At 39.1% G+C, this 17933-nt stretch overlaps 1 protein-coding gene across 6 annotated transcripts; it reads left to right on the top strand.

The window, feature by feature from the left end:
- Window positions 1–167: 167 nt before the first annotated feature.
- Window positions 168–17419, top strand: LOC111328482 (uncharacterized). Of its 6 annotated transcripts, none has more exons than XM_088728644.1 (36): window positions 168–499; window positions 1042–1095; window positions 1460–1557; window positions 1814–1891; window positions 1990–2055; window positions 3020–3157; window positions 3279–3548; window positions 3729–3818; window positions 4801–4878; window positions 5024–5057; window positions 5349–5380; window positions 5668–5748; window positions 6139–6258; window positions 6667–6771; window positions 7227–7265; window positions 7588–7642; window positions 8587–8637; window positions 9434–9487; window positions 9973–10392; window positions 11025–11078; window positions 11382–11442; window positions 11767–11832; window positions 12607–12628; window positions 12766–12826; window positions 13143–13237; window positions 13354–13431; window positions 13554–13585; window positions 13675–13751; window positions 13869–14013; window positions 14138–14320; window positions 14622–14715; window positions 15207–15254; window positions 15718–15870; window positions 16037–16101; window positions 16372–16409; window positions 16752–17419. In XM_088728644.1, the coding sequence occupies exons 1-36, from the start codon at window positions 490–492 to the stop codon at window positions 16868–16870; spliced, it is 3264 nt and encodes a 1087-aa protein (XP_088584770.1). In that variant the 5' UTR covers window positions 168–489; the 3' UTR covers window positions 16871–17419. The 6 variants fall into 6 exon arrangements, with proteins under 6 accessions (XP_088584770.1, XP_088584774.1, XP_088584771.1 ...); XM_088728648.1 differs by having other exon boundaries at window positions 188–499; window positions 9976–10392; window positions 16752–17010; XM_088728645.1 differs by having other exon boundaries at window positions 188–499; window positions 3726–3818; window positions 9976–10392; window positions 16752–17010.
- Window positions 17420–17933: the final 514 nt, after the last annotated feature.

The following is a 17933-nucleotide window of genomic DNA, read 5'->3' as shown; positions in this document are numbered from 1 at the left end:
TAACAGCTTTTATTAAAAGTGTTCTAAGAGGCGTTTAGAATTTTAAACGTCACAAATTAATTGATATTAAGAATGGCTACCTTTCCCTACCCGTGTCAAGAGAGGAATTTGTTTTTTGAAATGCAAAACCGAGGAGGTCTGAGGAGAAAGTTTCGCGTCTTTTCAAGCTGAGCTATTTGCTATTGAACTTTGCATAGTTTCGGTGTAAAAACGTCTCCGGGGGAAACATTGATTTATCTGAAATTAACCGTGATTGAGCATATATTAGTGAGGAAATGTGATCGTATGAATTTTATTTCGCTACCCATCTCAACTTGTCGTTATTATTAACTTTTTCACGGTTGCCTCGCGGGGAATTTGAAAATATGCCAACTTGTGTTTGGTTGTTTGATGATCAGTCAATATTATGGTCAGATAATTTCGTGCGTTATACTTCATGGCTAGAATTTGACGCTATCTGACCACGATCTTCTGTTTTTCCTGTAAAATATGGCAGAAGGTAAGTTAAGCGTTAGAACTCGAGTAGTCTTAGAATACTTATTCAAGAAGCACCGATACTTTAAAATTTGCATCCCAGATACGTACATAGATACAAACAGAAGTCAATGACCTAGGTCATAAGCTTCCTATACAAACTAATACAGTAAGCTAATTAATCTTTAAAATGTCCGAAGGAACTCGTTAAGCTAATTGCTTTTTCGTCATTACAAAAACGCTCGTTCCTCTCGTTTTTCCTTAAGATACAACTATATATTTACAGTCCATAGCAGATTAATATCAATAGAGAATCTTTAGGACGAGTTACAAAGTTTCTATCGTTTGTTGCACAATTTTCCGTGAACTTCAAAAAAGAAACCTTTTGCAGTGTAGAGGAACAAAGTTAATTTTGCAACTCTGTGTCCCTAGGGCTAAAAATTATCGCTACTGCGACATGCATATTTCCATAAATACATCACCAGTGACAACTCACGAAATATCATACAGGTCTATGCATGTCGTCCAGTGGTGATTTTTTAAAACTGTACGCAATACAATTTTTAGGAATGAATTTTTCGTTTGGAAGGCGACAGGAAAAGATTGACTGGAGGCGACTTGGTAGGAGACAATGACAACCTGTCATGATATTTTTTTGTTTAAAATGCTAATACTACGTACAATACTAGTTTGGCAAATAGCTTAATATATGAAGTGTTTCTGTGATGAATAGGTTATTGTTGAGTGTTTTTTTTTTTGTATTTAAAAATATTGTTATCAATACAAACATGACAAAAAAGGTGAATTTTTACTAAACATTTGGTAACTTATCAGTAACCTGGTATCATTTTGCAATATATTTTGAAAATATCTGGACTTTCATTAGGGTTGAAACTGATGGATTTGTCCTCTAGCTAAATTGTTTAATGTAAGCATGTTGATTATTCAGTATTCTTATCTGTGGACAATCCTGTATTTTTTTCAGCATCTGTGGATGTTGATAGGATCCTGAGGGAGATGGATGTGAAAACATTACAAGATAACATAATGCATGTCACATTCAGCAACATTGAGGCAGAGCTAGTGAGTGTATTCAGTGGCAGAAAATTCATAATCCAACTTAATTAAAGTTTATTTAGGACTAAAGAATATGGAGTCAGTTTAATATACATTTCTAAAGGTGGCAAAATGGCCATAACTGCTACTGACTGCTTTCATTGACTGAAGTGTCAAACTGTTGTGCTGAATCTTTCCCCATCTGGCCCTTCTACCCATTCTAGAAGCACAAAATAGTTTTTGAAGAATTTGATCCATTGATTTTACTTTTCATATCTCATAGGGAATGCAGGCTATTGGTTTTGATCCAAATTATATCAAGTTGTTTCGATTGGCACAGCTTATAATCGAGTACCTTTTGGTGAGTTACATCACAACTTTTGTTTCTTGTCATTAGCTCTTCTTCGCTTCATTTATTTCTCTCCCAGTGTATAAGTAACCAATTTATTTTCATGTCAGCATTCTCAGCAGTTTCTTTCGGCAAATCTTGAGGCAGAGAACAAGACACTCCAGGAATCTTTGGAGGTAATATAACTTACTTGTATCCACACATTAAGGCGTAATGTTTGGAGCTGGCATTAATAGACTCAATTTACAGTCTCTAAATACTAGCCAAGACTTGGTGCATACAGAATTAATCTTGGCCAAAATGTTGGCCAACACACTACCAATGCACCACTGACACACTAACAATGCATGAACTGACACAGTACAGATGCATTGGTAAGATTGACTAACGCTTTGGTGGACACACTACCAATGTGTTGGTAAGATTGACCATTTTGTCCATGATTGCCAGTTTAATTTGATGTCTTAATCAAGCTCTGAGCAAGATAGCTCTATTTATTCAACTCTTATAATGAACAAGGAACATGCATGTGCATACCTTCATCTGTTTATTGTTTGTATCCAAACTTTAATAATCATACCCTAAATTTCATATCCTTTTTTGGACTCAGATTATGACTTCAAGATAGGTGTCCACTTGAAGGTTACCCATTTGCCCTCTAAGAGTGACCAGCATCTAATTTCTCCTTACAATATCACCCCTGAATCAAACATTAAGGTCAGGAGAATACAGGAAATGATCACTAACTAAAGAATCTCTTGATTGTTAAACAAATTCTCCTAGTCTGCACCCTAAGAAATGTAAAGAGAACAGTATGGAGAATATACACACTGATGTTAGGGTCCTTTTCCTTGACATATTGACCAGTAAGATTCCAATTTCCCCTTATGACACCATTGCATTTTTTGGAAGAAAGATGATGAGAAAAAAGGAAAATAACAAATAATGGTTTCTGTCTGATATTAATTAACACCAAATTCTCAGGACTAAAATTAGAAGGATTTATGGCAGACAATGTTGAGAATTGATTTGTGGATCTTGGCTGTGATAGGGTGAAATCATTAACCATTGTAAATATGCTAATTTTCAAGAGGGAATGATTCTGTAAAAATCTTATGAGCACTTTTTCTTTCAATATAGACAACAGAGAAAGTCAAGAAAGAACTAGATGTGAAGAAGGAAGCTTACAAAAAGCTCAAGAAAGAATGCCAGAAACAAAAGCAGTGGATTGCAGAATACCAACTTCTGATCAGGGCTGGAGCCAGTGGTTCACACAAGGTAGTAATCAGTAGGTTTTCTTCCACTTTGCTGTGAAAATTAATGAAGGTCTTTTTTTAGTTATTTGGAATGAGTGTTTGGATTTTCAATAATTGCATCATTTTTTTTTTTTTTTTTGCAGTGCCCATATTGTGCTAAGTCATTTGTCAGCCATGAGTATGTCATAGCGCACCTCAGTAGACGGCATGGTGAACACACAAGTCAAGTCAATGGGATGGTGATTTCCACAGCGTCACCCATGAAATCTGTTGGTGCTGTAACTATGGAAACAAAACCTGGCATGACAGAAAAGGAGAAAAATGATTTAGAGGAAGAATTGCAAATGATCAAATTACGGCTGCAAAAAACAGAGCATGAACTGCAAGAGGAGAAGAAATTAACACAGTCACAGGTAGGTGTAAAAGGTCATAGCAACTGGGTATTCTGTGCTTTGTTTCCAGGAGGCTGTGTCAGCAAACATTGCATTATCGATTTTGAATTTTAGAGTGGGAATTGTTGAGCTGAGTTTTCTAGCAGGACTATTGGGATTTATGCTTTCACCAGGTTAAAATTGTCTCTTTTTTTTTAGCAGAGAGATAAATTGACAACAGAAAATCACAACATGGATGAACTTAGAGCAATGTTTGATCAATGGAAAGCTGGAGAAAAGGCTGAACAACAGGTCTGATACTTTCTGTAACCTTGAACTGAACTCCTGAGAGTGTATTCACACATTTCCCTTTCAGTTGCTTTAGATTTCCTGGTTACTTTTCTGTAGAGAATTTGATCAAAATGATAACAACCTTTAGTTGATAGATTTGTTAATTCTCATCACCTGCTAGCTGGCTGTCTGATTTATTAAAAATAGAAGGAGAGGTTACAGTGTATATTTTGATCAGTTGTGAGTTACACAGAGGCAACTTTTTTAAAATAATTTTATTTGATGCATTTTGTGTTATTTCAGTTGATTGGACTTACTTTTGAACTCATCTGTAATTTTTTAACTAAAAGGAAACTCTGGATTTCACATTCAAACTCTACCTCATGTCTAAAGGCTGATACTTTCTAAAGAAACTGTTAGGGGCTGCGTTGGTGGGGGTAATGAAATAATTTGGATATATCAACAAAATTGAAATGGTAAATTGGCCACCGTAACGATTACAAAAGCTGATGTTTCGAGCGTTAGTGGGTTGTGTGTGCTTTTAAAGGCAGAAAATGGATCTACGTTATTGGTGGGAACATGGCAACGAGAAAAACACGAATAAATTAGTGGAATGAAAAGCGTTCATTGATCCCTGTGGGATTTAGACTGCCGGTTTGAAAGATGAGCTTTTGTTCAAGAGTTTTATGGCTTTCTGCTACCTAAGTGTAAGGAAAGACCGCAGATTGCCATATGTTGCTTCGAATGGTTAGGTAAATTAAAGTGTCTAGCGACTGATTTCGATGTGTCCTTGTCATTTCTTTCCACGTCGCGAAGGTGTTCTCTGAATCGGTGGCCTAGTCTTCTGCCTGTTTCGCCGATATTTCTACCTCATGTCTACTGTCTTGGCAGGGGAGGGGTGGGACTTGAGTGGGTTGGGAGGGTAGATGAAAAGGGGAGAGAGGTATTTGGTCAGTGACAGGCAGTAACAGTTATACTATTAAAATGTGATGTTCTCTTGCAGCGAGAAATTGCAGAACTCAAAAGGACGTTCATGCAGGACATAAATAGCATGAGGGAGGAGAGAGATATGTTTTCAAATGTGAGTCTCTTAGTACATATTTATGTTGAAATATGAACAACAAATTAAGAATTTTTCATAAAATTTTAGTTTTTGTGGTCGTAGTTACATTTCATCAAATGATTTAAATTTGACCTGTGGTTCTCTTCTGCTTTACATTTTATAGAGAGTGACTGCATTACAAGAGCAACTGAATAGTGGTGAGTAGAGGGAAAAACTCAGTTATTGTACTTACTTTGTAAGATGCTGTTAATCTAATTGACAGCAGGAGCAAATTATAGTCACCCTCCAATTACACATGCATGATGCATTCCCTGTTCAATTCCACTGTTCAAATTTAAGCATGATGTTTTCACTAAACCTATTTTTATTCCAACTGCATTGTTGTTATCCAATCTCGATTGAGTATTTTTCATATAAATTTTAATTAGTTGCATGTATTGGTTACATGTATGTATTTGGACAATGATCTTGTACATTCTTCTCTTTAGAAAAGAGGATATCAATGATTGGGTCAATAATTGTAAGTTTTCAACTCCTTCTGCTATGTTAGAGTTAATTAAGCCAATTAAGCTTCATTCAAATGACTAATTGATCTGTTCTTATGGTTGTCTCCATCATAACAGCCTCAAAAGGCCTAAAAACTAAGCATACAACTAAAAATTAATTATTCCTTCTTATCAGTTACCAGCATATCACCATGACTTCCAATTTCTTTCTTTTTTTTTTAACTGAAAACTAGCAGTATATTTCTAGAGATTTTTATTCACTATTTACAAGCTTACCTGCATGTTTCTTTTTTCGTTTAAGGATGAAGATGAGACTGATTCTCCAGCAAAGGCCAACAGAGGTGAAATGTCACAACAGTTTATGGCGCAGTTGGAAGATAAGGTCAGTGGGAGGTTTGTTTTTCTGGGCTGGAGTGGTGGTGAGTTTTGACAGCCTTATGGTTGGCTCATTAGCTCTCAGATTGGGAGATTTGTGGGCAAGTTTAACCTGGGTACACTGTGTTCACAGTGTTCTTGGGCAGAACACTTGACTTTCACATTTCCTGTCTCCACCTACAACCATTGACATTGGGGAAGTGCTGAAGTATGAACTTTTATCAATATATATTCCTTCTAAGGAGATTAGCTAAACACCCTGTGGTTCCTGGAAAATCTGGGAAAAGCTCTAGTGGGTAGGGCCGCAGGGTCTTCAATCAGGATCCTCCAAGATTAACACACTGGAAATAATTTTAACTGGTATACTGCGAGAATATTTTTGAAATTTCCTTTTCAGGTTATCCAGATGCAGACAGAAACACAACAGAACTTTCAGAAAGAAATGCAAAAAATGCAGCAAAAATTTAAGGCCCGGGAAGACAAATCGAAGAAGGAACACAGAGAAGAAATGGGACAGGTATTACACAACTGGGTGTGGCTACAAACTTTTGCTTTTGATATGGTTAAGGGTGTTATGTTGGGTTTCCTGTGAAGAACACAAGGAGAAATGGGACAGATATTACACAACTGGGTGTGGCTACAAACTTTTGCCTTATTTGTGGCAGCTTAAAGGTGTCAGGTTGGGTCTCCTGTGTTGTTTATTGAATCAAGATTTTGAAATGTGTCACTACACCTTCCCTTAGTTAGAAGAATGGGGGGGGGGAGGGGAGGGGGGTGTGGTTCACCCCTGCAGAAAGATTAAAAGAGTTCTGATCAACTGTTCAGGTAACATGGCAATGGTGTTTGACAAGCCAGTAAATTAAAAAAAAAAATCAACACTAGGATATTTTTAATGACGATTCAACATGTCTTCCTGTACCTTCAGTTTCAGGAAATGATGGGGCAGTATGAAGAGAATCTACAGAATGAAAGAATAGAGAAGAAACGGATGTCCGAGGACTATGAGAACAGAATTGAGAGATTGACAAGGGTCAGAAACTTACTCGTATCACAAATACCTTGCCCCGGTTCTTCGAAGGTTGGATAACGCTGTCCACTGGATAAAACTCTATCCTGTGAATAACGCTATAGGTTTTTCTATCACTTATCCGCCGGATTGCGATTTATCCTTTGGATAGCGTTATCCATCCTTTATGCAACTGGGCCCTAACTGTTATCCACCGTTTTGAAATATAATCTTAATTTTTCAAGGTTGCTATTTTCAAGGTGTCCGTTTGAAATGTATCGTAATCTTCTTCACCCTGAGCCATCGTTGTTGCGTCTTGGTTTCTTAGTGCCTCTTTTGTGTTGTTTTTGTCTTTGTAGTGTCCTTAATTGAAGGTCGTTTAAAATGTGCAGTGTCATTTACCGGAGATCTGTCAAGATTACGGCCTTCGGCCTGCGGTTGTGTTTTAAACTTACTTATTTAAAATCATATTTTTTTAGCAAGTTCAAGAGCTCAGCAATACACTGGACGCGCAAAAGGTGAGCCTCATAGGGCCAATGTAAACAAACAATGAAACAAATATTCCAAATAAACGTAGGTTGTTAATACTCCCAACCGACAGGAGGTAAAAGAGTTAGCCGTTCACGGAACGCAGCCAAGGAGTTGAATTTGCTGAGACTGGGAACAAATCCATTGCAGAGCAGGGTAAAGGATTTTAACTTGAGATCAACAGAGTTCATTTCCAGTGCCCCCATTATTTTTTGCATCAAGTTTCTCTGACGTAAAGGGGAGCTCTTTAAGCTACCTTTGAATTAAAATATAGCATTTTATTTAATTTTGTGTTATATTTTCGACCTACAGGTGGAGACAGAAAAAGTCCAGTATTCTTTCAAAACCCAACCGCGTGCATTACTTGGTACGTTCACAACGTATTTCATCCAGTCAAAACAAACTTAAACACTTTATTAATTATCTTTTCTCTGCATAATACTGTCTGATTTGTAAACTGATTCGTGCAGTGGTTTACTGTACGTCACAGGCCATTGTTTCTCCATTAATAATATACATAAAATTTCGAAGTTCTGATTGGTTAAGATGAATACAGTTTTCAGTTAATTCAGTGCAGAAGAGGGTTAATTCACGTATGATGTACGATCCTCGCAGTAGAGAGCGCTATTTATGCAATAGCGAAAATCAGACCTGAAAAAAATCAGGCCTGTACGGGGTTCGAACCCCTGACCTCTGCGATACTAGTGCAGCGCTCTACCAATTGAGCTAACAAGCCAACTGGGAGGAGGCCGTTAAGTTGATTCGTAATAAACCCGTGATGATAAATCAGATATGAATATATGAAGTTCATATATTCTCATATATCCTCTCTACTACGAGGATCGTGCATCATACGTATCAAAAACCGCAGTTCAAAATATATGAACTTCATTTATTCATCATATCAGGGTTAATTCAGTGCAAAGAAAGAAACAAACTGGACATTCTGATTGGTCAGAATGATTGGTCAATGTCAAGGTCAATGTCACTTGCAGGGTTTGAATAAATTATTTTTGCACGTGATGCGCGCGCTTTTCTTCTGCGTAGTTATGAGAAGCTACCTCGTATTTTTTTCATGTATATTATTAATACATAATCACATGATTTTTTCGTGCAATATGGAATAAATAAGCACTTGTAAATTTTTTCAAAGACCACAAATTACACTCGCCCTACGGGCTCATGCAATTTTGTTAGTCTTTGAAAAACTTTACTCGTGCTTATTTATTCCAAATTGCACTCGAAATCATGTGATTACCTATACGAACATTGCAAACTCATATTCAAATTCCGATACTTTTTCATCTACAGCGTCTGTTCCTCCTGTGCCCGCTCCAAGATACATCGAGCTTCCCGTGCAAGGTTTGATTTACAAAAAATAATTTAAGAAGTCGTTCCTCTAGCCTGACTTCACGGGGGAACCCCTCCACCCCCATCACTCGCATATTAGGGACCTTAAGCAACCACGACGGCGACGGCAACGAGGACGTGGAAAAACAAGAGATCTCATTGGCAGAACAATAGCTCAGCACGTGCATTTCAGTTGAAACTTTGTACATTTCTTAGCCGTCCTATGCAAAACAACAACGTGAAATCACCAAAATTTGCGTCGTCTGCGAACCGAAACCGCGACGGCAAATGATTTTAATTTCCATTTCGAACTCAACGCTACCTTTATACGTCATGTTGAAGTTGAGCTGTGGCGCCGTATGAGACAGTAAGCTCATGCAGCCATTTTTGAAATTCTAACTAAGAGTAGAAATTCATTTTTTTAATCGAAGTCTTCCTTGGCGTTGCCGTCCTGACTGCTTAAGGTCCCTATTATGTCCCATAGAGAGAGGGAACGCTGTAAATTTCTTATGGATTCTCATGTAGCAAGTGAACTTTTTGAGGCTTAACTACTAAAAGCAATGTCTGGCCCAAGGACAAATTTAAACTACAGTACTGGCCGCAGAAATAGCAGCATTACATGCGCGTTTCATGCGTGGAAGTCCACCATATTGCGCCCAATTAAAACGCAAATTTCGCGCGCGTCAGAGTAAAAAAAATACATGAATAAGCCATCGCTCAATTTGGAGTCCAGGGCGATCCCCACTATGACAGTGCGTCTCTCAGTTCTATTCAATATTGTGACTGTCTGTTATTGTGTTGTCACCAGCTGAACCACCAGAGAGAGAGCGCGCCACTTCTCCCGAGAAAAGTATCAAGACAGGTACTGTGCAGCATTTTAGCGTTTGGTCATCCTTGCAGAAGCGAAAGTTCTTAAAATTCACGAAATCATAGCGGCATCTACATTTTGGCTTCGTGTGGCAGGATATTTAGTTTTTCCTATCGGAGCTTTATCAGCGCTCTCTTTTGAACTATTTACGTTTGGTGAATCATTTGACCTGGTATTAGATTATCTTTTAGTGAAAGAGCTCATCGGTAGAAATCTCAGGTTGGAATTTTTTGGCCCCGCAAGTCCTGCCGAACACGGAAATGAATTTTCTCTTTTTTTTTTTCTGAAATTTAAGAGTTTCTAATAGAGAGTGCTTCCATGATTTTATTTTCTTGCTTGTTATAATGTAACAATTAAGATAAACTGACCGTTCAATTTCTGCTGCAAAGGTTGTCGCGAATTTAAGGGCACTTACCCTTACAATAGTTCCTAAGATGGATATTGAAAGAGACTAACATATTTTTGTATGTATTCTTTAGCAGCAGAATCTATGACGCTCTATGTATCGACTAACCAAAAGAAGGCCGGCCAGTATCGCTTATGGCGCCAGTCAGCTGATGGATCTAACGAATGGTCCAATATGTACGGCCTCTCCGCCTTCATAAAACCCATTGGGAACTTCACGTACCCGGTGTACGTGTTTGCAGCAGGGGGATCCCCTTATTGGCGGCAATATATATCGGATAAATCGTCGCCCCCCAGCCCGGAGTATCGTCTGGATTACATGTTCTATTGTTCTCAGACATTCCTCCCTGGGACTCTGCAGCATCACGTGTTAGAGGCCGGAAGTATTCCTGTGATAAGATCGTATGTTTCCCGGAACAAGAACATCCCGGGATGGAGGCATAACGGATTGTCATTTTATGCTCCAAAATCAACCCTGGTCGGTGACAAAATGCGTGAGTATTGGGAACTACTGATATATGGTTAAATGGAAGCAGCTCAAAGTGTTTTTAGACGTAAATTTGCGCCATCTTCGCGACCTATGCAAAAGTAGAACCAATCACTTCTTGGTCATTTCAGGAAGTTTGCTTATTTCTTTTTTCTTCGAGTTCACTTAGGAGTGCGCTTTCTTTTCGATTGAGCGTCGGGAAAGCAAACCTAAATAAGGTTTTCACATCGGCCAGTCAGAACATAGGAAAGTAGGGCAAGTAGCCGATAAGATTACAAAGAAGGAACAAGTAAGCGGTCCAAGCGCGGGAAAGCGCGGTGACCAAGTCTCGATCAGAGGGTATCCACTCTGGAAATCACATCAGCCAATTAGAACAAAGGAAAATCGTAAGGAACCAATAAGAATTCAGACTAGAAGCAGGTTAACGGTCAAGGCCCGGGAAAACGCGGTTGACCAAGTAGTGGAAGAGTCAAGTTCCAGATGAGCCGTTATTCTCGGAATTTAAGGCTATTTTGCGCATAACTCAAGGGTATGTACGTTCAGATATTCCAAGATATCTATCAGAAATAAAGAGGCTCACCATCAGTTAGCAGCTAGAATAATCTTGTTAAAAATATTGGTAATTCCCTCTCTTTTCAGAGACAAGCATTTCTGCATCATTTGAATCTACTTTGACGGAAGATAAAGAGCAAGGTTTGTATTTTCTCTTTCCTTTAAATATTTTCATGGAAGTCAAATAAAGGAGCTAGGTAAAGAATAGAGTTCCCTTTCAACGCTCTCTTTGCTTGTGTTTCAGCCTGTTTTTATTATTTAACCATCGCTAAATCACAACTAGTGTGACTTAACCGATACGTTTCTAATTTTTTTTGTTTTTGCTTTGCTGTACTATGCTGTGATGAATTTTTCGTTCTTTCTAAGGTTGATGTACTACGCCGTCATTCCTTTTCCAAAACCATATCATTAATTCTCGCCTGAAATGTTTACTGTTTCTTGCAGACTCTGAACCAAGTGAATCAGATTCGGAAGAAGAGTCTCCAGCTCCTGTTCAACCAAAAGTGTAAGTATAAACAATTCTAGATTTCAAAACCTGCGGAAACTATAATAACACCTCGCACCTTGTAGTAAACAGAGCCACACGAGACTATTGCTGAATAGCTTTTATACGAAGCATCACACACTTGATTTTCATCCGCTGACATAAAAGCTTGGAGCCAATGTGCACATGTTCAGCATAAACACTACCACATGGAAGCACTGTTCGGTAGCTTACATATAAATTGTCTTTCACTCTTTTTTTCACTCCTTAACGTTACATCGGATCCACCCTGAAAACTAGTCTAGAGGCTTGTTCTCAATGCACTTAATGCTTTATTTTCTAAAGTGAAGTCGAAGATGTTGATGCAAATGAGAGCACGGGAAGTCTCGAAGACATCAAAGAGATCACCTCGTAAGTCTCCTTTTCTGGCTTGTTAATACTTTTGTAAGCTCATCATCGGAACTTTAGTGCGCAACACGTCCGCGAAGGAATCCCCTTTTTAGAGCGCATTTCGATGAGTGTCGTAACACCAAATCCAAAATAACCACAACGGCCAATCAAAAGAAAGGATAATACCTTCAAAAGCCAATGAAACCGACCGATGAAAACTCAAAACCGACCAAACTGTCTAAATCGCGGGCGACCAAGTCGTGATTGGTGTAAGTTTTGCATCTGATTGGTTGATAGAGTGGCATGAGTTTTCTGGACCAATCACAGAACGAAGGAGAGCAAAACCAGTGCAATCTCTGATTAAAAATTGCCCCTTTTTTATTTTCTTGTTCGCATCTTTATGAAACGCAAAGAAGACTGATGATTCGATCATTTACAGGGAGTGTTTAGTACCGCATCAATTCAGGTTTAATTTCGCTCTGCACAAAATGCTTCAAGCGGTTTGAAATACTCTTCACCTTTAGTGTTACTGAGAAACCTGTGCCAATTGGAGGCCATTTTCAATGGATTTCAACTCCAATAGCTATAAATTCTGTATCCCCTCTTTTCTGTGAAAGGTAAATGTGTAATTACACCGATTCAAATGTACTTTAAAACTACGTACAGTAATTGCAGCTGTGCAATAGCCCTGCATTTTTTGTAACGTGCCATTCACTTTTAAGTGTCTTCAGTCGTACTATTACGATAAATTTGTTATCGAAAGCGATGTTTTGAAAAAAATCTTCCTTTCCACAGAGGCCTTTCTAGCTCTGAGTGGGTAAGTTGTATTTTTTGAAGCCTTTTTTTTCTCGAAACTTAATCGCATTGATTCTAGTAACAGAGTAACAAAAACATTTGTTTCGTTTGTTCTGTTTTGTTTCGTTTTGTCTTTTGTTTATTTGCGTTTTTTTATAGGGTACTACAACTTTAGAAGCAGGCGAGTTCCATCCAATTCCTCATAATCGATTGATAACAAGTAAGAAGTTCTTGTACTCTTTCGGTCAACTGTGCACTAAAATATATATACATTATGCGGTTAATTATAGAACTTACATGAATTAAACGTTATTCAACTTGCTTCTACATTTTCATGATTAATTCGACCGCTTACTGTTGCTTTCCAAATTCGTCTCAGCCAATCAACTGAGTGGAGTCTTTGAAGTTTGTACAGTCATCAACCCAACAGGAAAATAATCAGAAATTCAAATAAACAGTGTTTTTGTAGTAAGTGCAACTGGTCGACTTCTGACATACCGACCGTCATCTTTGACTTTTTTTTTTTTCTTTTCCAGCTCGATTTAATCACAGATTCGACGAAGTACAGGCGTGTAGACAAGAGATTGTTCAAATATTGGACCAAAAACTCTCTAAGCAGGGGCTTTCTTCGGTAAGTAAAACTTTTTTTTAGTGTTCAAGGCTTAGACTCCGCCAACAAAAGTGAAGCTTTGGTTTATCATGGACGAAGAGGTGATTCTAAAATTATGGGTTTGGTTCTTGTTAAAGGAAAATACAGGACTGTCTTCGCAGAAAATGGAAGCCAAAATGGCGGCACTGAGGACAGAGAGACAAGCGAGGAGTAAGGTGAGTAGAAATGGTTACTATGGAGACCCATTAGTTTTTGTTTTACTTTTGCTTCACGGCCTTGTATTCTCTCCCTAAGTTTACCATATATCCCATATTGTTTTGGTCATCTTTTTCTCCAGAAAATCAAGAATTTCACCGCAGTAAGACAAAGGTGAGGGAGAACTTATCATCCTTAAGTTTATGTTATGATATTTCTCTGTACGCGTTGCGAGCTTAGTTTTTACACTTTGATTTCCTAAGGTGTGTTGAAGAATTGGAAGAAATTGTGAGGAAGACCTACCACAGTGGAACGCCTACAGGGAAACCAATCTCATCAGGTTTGAGTGAATTTGTTAACTGCCCATGAATTTCTACACTAACGATGTCAAACGAACCCCAACAATACTGGCGACCCATGGCGGGAAAGTTATGTGTTTGTTTACTTTCCGTTGTAGTTCCCACAGGTCCACGTTCCGATTCCCGTTCTCCTACGGGTAAACCTCCCACGTTCAAGTCTACTGCAACTGCCGTCCGTACTTCCGCTTCACTGCAGCAAGGCCGGAAGTCGCCAGCTTCAAGGGGAACCTTGGGATCTACCGGGTAAGATTTGGACGAGCAACGACTGATGACACTATCAACGACGCATTTGTTTCCTTGATTGACAGGTACTCTCTGTGAAAAAATTCTTGTAAAAGTTAGAATTGCTTCTCTTTGTTTTCGCTAGATCAACAAGTGGTGATATGACAGTTAGCGTTACTTCCGTCACGGACCGGTCCTTCACTGGCACTTCCGTGACAGAGCGAACTCTGAGCGAGTCTGAAGAGGAAGTGAGCGAGACTGAAGGATCACAAGAGGAAGAAGAAGATGAAGAAGACGACGAAGAGGGCTCTAATTGGGATTCAGAGGAGTGAGTTCAACAAGAACTGGAAGGCCGCGAATTTATTCCTAAATAACCAATAACCAGCCCATCTCCCGTCATGTAAACAGTTCACACAAAGTTCACTCAAGTCTTATTTCCCTAATTCACGATTCACTTCAGAAACTATTGGTTCGAAAGAAGGGGAGGGAATTCGTTCTTGGAATAATTCCAACGATGTCAAAATTTGGTGTTAGACTTCATAGAAGTGATGTATGTTATTGATGACTTGTTTATTTCATACCGGCCGTTATGCCAATTTTTCTTTCTTTTCTATATGCTTTCTATACAGAGAAGCAGTCAAACCACCCACTCAGCCGACACACAAAGTCGCAGTTCACATTCCCTCGCAACAGGACGCTGAATCGGATTCAGATATTGAAGAGGTACCCTATTTATTAAATGAATTGAGCGGATAAGGTGATGGTGTGGTGTATAACTTGTAATGTGAAGTGTAAGGGGCTTAAGGGATGGGAAAAGATTGAGACAGAGCAAGAACACGCAATGGCGGAGATGCGCGTGAAAGACGTAGGTGAGAGGGCGTATGAAGAATACGCGCGAGGGAGGAAACGTGCAAGTTGGAGGATGTGGCGACAGGCGTAGGAAGCGCGCGTGCGAGTTCTTAGTGCGCGAGGGAAGATGTGGTGAGGAGAAGGCACCCAAGAAGAAATAACGAGCAAGGCGGATAATATTTATGCGATGGTGCGTCTCAGCCTAACTCAGTATCTGCTATTATGGCTGTAGCCTAACCTGCTAATTCTTATGCTTCCCGATATATTTAAAAGATATTTGTGCCATGATGCATCTCAGCCTAACTTGGTATCTTTTTTCATGGCTGCGGCCTAACCTGCTGACTCTCTTGTGCTTTATAATGCAGTTAGCTCCGGTTAAAACCATTCCTAAGGCCGCTCCGCGAGGTGAAAAGGTGAGTTAATTTTTCAAGCTGTTGATGTTAAGAATGTGGTGAAATGTCAAGTACAAAAAATGTTCTTTCCTTTCCCACCCGAATTATTTGCAAAGGTTGTTTGATGCAGATTATGCGCGTTAGGTTCTGCTAAACCTTACACAGGCACGTAAAATTCTCACTTTCATGATAAGAAACCCAGTAAATGCGGTGGTAGGCGTACACTTGGTGCGAAAGAGACAGCCGAGGGTGAGGGTCTCTAGATGGTAAGGTGTGGCTTCAAGTTTTTGCCGAGATCAGGCCCCGGTTGTTCGAAGAATGGATAACGCTATACACTGGATAAATCTCTATCCGGTGGATAGCGCAGTACGTTTTGTTAACACTTATCCGCTGGATAGCCATTTATCCGTTGGATAGCTTTATCCGCCCTTTGAAAAACCGGAGCCAGTATATTATGCCCTTAATTCTTCTTTTTTCTTTTAAGGTTCGTGAGTTGACCGAAACTCTTGAGCGTAGCTTAAGCTTCGGATCTGCTGTTAAGAAACCCGCTGGCGGAGTCTCTCTTCACTTCCAGGGGAATGGTAACGATAACAGTGAGCCTCCGCGCACCACAGCTCAACAGTCATCAGGACGGAAGGTAAAGAGCATGCACTCGTAGGAAAACTTTCTAGTCATGTTTCATAGCACGCATATTGTCTTCCTGTAGATGACAATTTCTTTTCGAGATGTGTTATATCGAGTCCTTCCTGTAATATTTTCTTACTTCCAGAATTTGATGTTTTTTTATGTTGTGCATCTCGTAGAATGAAGATGACTTCGACAGCGATTTTTCTTTATCCTCTTTGGAAGAAAAGACACCTGGTAGAGGGTAAGAAATTTGTACCCTTCCTTACCAATTGCATGATTTACCATGCTTCAGTTCTACCAGAAATGAGTTAAGCAAACTGCATGTAAGAGAAAGGTCAAAACTGGTTGTAAATACATCTTGAAAGCTAAACAAACCTACGCAACGAGCGTTCGCATTAAGAAAGAGTTGGTTTTCTGCATTCGTGTCCCTTTTTTGTGTGCGTTCCTAAAACGTCATGCGATACTTTTATTCCAATGCTTGTTACACACCTATCATGTTTTTAATGAACAGGACATTTGATTCAGGAAGGAGGAATCTGCAGCCTCCAGGTAAGTTGATGCTTTTTTAAATCTTTTCTGGCCTTAGGTTTTATTTCTGTTCTGTTAAATGTACTGCTGGCCGTCAGGTGTCAGGGTTTTTTATTTCTTTAGGTTTGGGTGGTTGGTCAATACGAAAGATTAAGCTAACCTAAGTTTACCAGTAATTATGGAATGAGTTTGACTTTTAAGAGGAGTTAAGTATTTTACTTTACACGTCAGTCTTGTAGGACAAGACCTTTAACCCCGAACTGGCAGAATCCTCAAGAGTATGTTTGCCGCTTCGTCCTACCTTTAAACAACCAACAGGATAAATGCTTAGGAGAGACATTAAGAACTTTGCTTTGTGTGCAGGTGGGTCCCAGTCCACTGGTCGACAAAGTCCTGTACTGCAATTTAAAAGACCTCAGCCCCAGTCCACACGCGTGGAGGCTTTTACGCATGACGACTTCTCCGATTTAGAAGACGACTGAGATTGATATGCGCATGCACCTTCTATAAATCCTGGTAAATGTCAGGTGTAATTTATGTATGACGAGACCATGAGACTTGCGACGATATCGATCGTGAAATAATATAAACAAAACACTTTTCTACTGAAAAAAAGCTAACCAAGTTATCTTTCCCTAGAAAATAATTTTCTATTGAAGTCTTTGCTGTAAAGTATCAAAACGTTCCATTTGAGTCAGAGGAATTTTCTAAAATTGTTAGGTGTAAAATAATTTTCCTGGCGTGTTTTTACTAAACCACGAAACATTTCTCTCTGAACGGTTCTTATGGCCAATCAGATATGATTGCACGTGACTAATAACTTGTTCAGTTGACTGTATCTGGATCGATCAGAGGAGAGGCCTTGGGGACAAGGGTGTTTCTTAGCAACTGTTATGGAAATTCGGAATGATGACGGGAGTGTTTTTCCTTTAATAACAACCCGTTCCCTTTTCAATGTATTTCGCAAGGTTGTGGTAGTGGTAATTTGCTGTAAGAATTTCTAAAGTGCCATTAAAATATACTTTACCATCTCTGACTACCACATTTCATGCAGCTGTCTCCAAAAAGACACGCGTGCGTAAACACACAAGGTTAATCGATCTCAATCTCGATCCTTGAGTCTTTGCTACCCCTCACCAGCGGCACGGGCGCGAATGATCTCTCTTTCTCAACCGCTGGTCGAGGGAACGGGGACTCTGGAAAGGAGAGTAATCGCTTTCCAGTTGAGGAGCCTGGGTCGCTGATTTCCCAACCTTTCTAACCCATGGATGATGCGGAAAGAAAGACAATACAAAAACTTCATTTCCTGTGATTTCATTCTAAAATACCCGAATCTGTTGATTTTTACAGCTATAAATACATGCAGAAGATATTTTTTTCGCATAAGGTGAGGTTAATAAAGATTTCATCTTTCGTCTGATTAATTGTGGTGGCTGTTCTAAAACTTATTGACGAACGACGATAAAGAATGTCATTGAAAAATAAAGGTCTGCTTTAGATCGATTATTACCGGCGTTAACAGTAATTTTAAATCCAGAACCGTCA

The sequence above is a fragment of the Stylophora pistillata genome, chromosome 7 (assembly GCF_964205215.1).
Source record: "Stylophora pistillata chromosome 7, jaStyPist1.2, whole genome shotgun sequence".
Classification (NCBI taxonomy): Eukaryota; Metazoa; Cnidaria; class Anthozoa; order Scleractinia; family Pocilloporidae; genus Stylophora; species Stylophora pistillata.
The sequence above is the reverse complement of the archived record's forward strand: the minus strand, read 5'-3'. Positions and strand labels throughout refer to the sequence as shown.

Excerpts from the sequence above, each read along its gene's own strand:
- LOC111328482 (XM_088728643.1), top strand. Across the intron at positions 5,058-5,348 it reads ACAAGAGCAACTGAATAGTG|AAAAGAGGATATCAATGATT; the intron begins GTGAGTAGAGGG and ends TCTTCTCTTTAG. Across the intron at positions 15,255-15,717 it reads CCGCTCCGCGAGGTGAAAAG|GTTCGTGAGTTGACCGAAAC; the intron begins GTGAGTTAATTT and ends TTTTCTTTTAAG.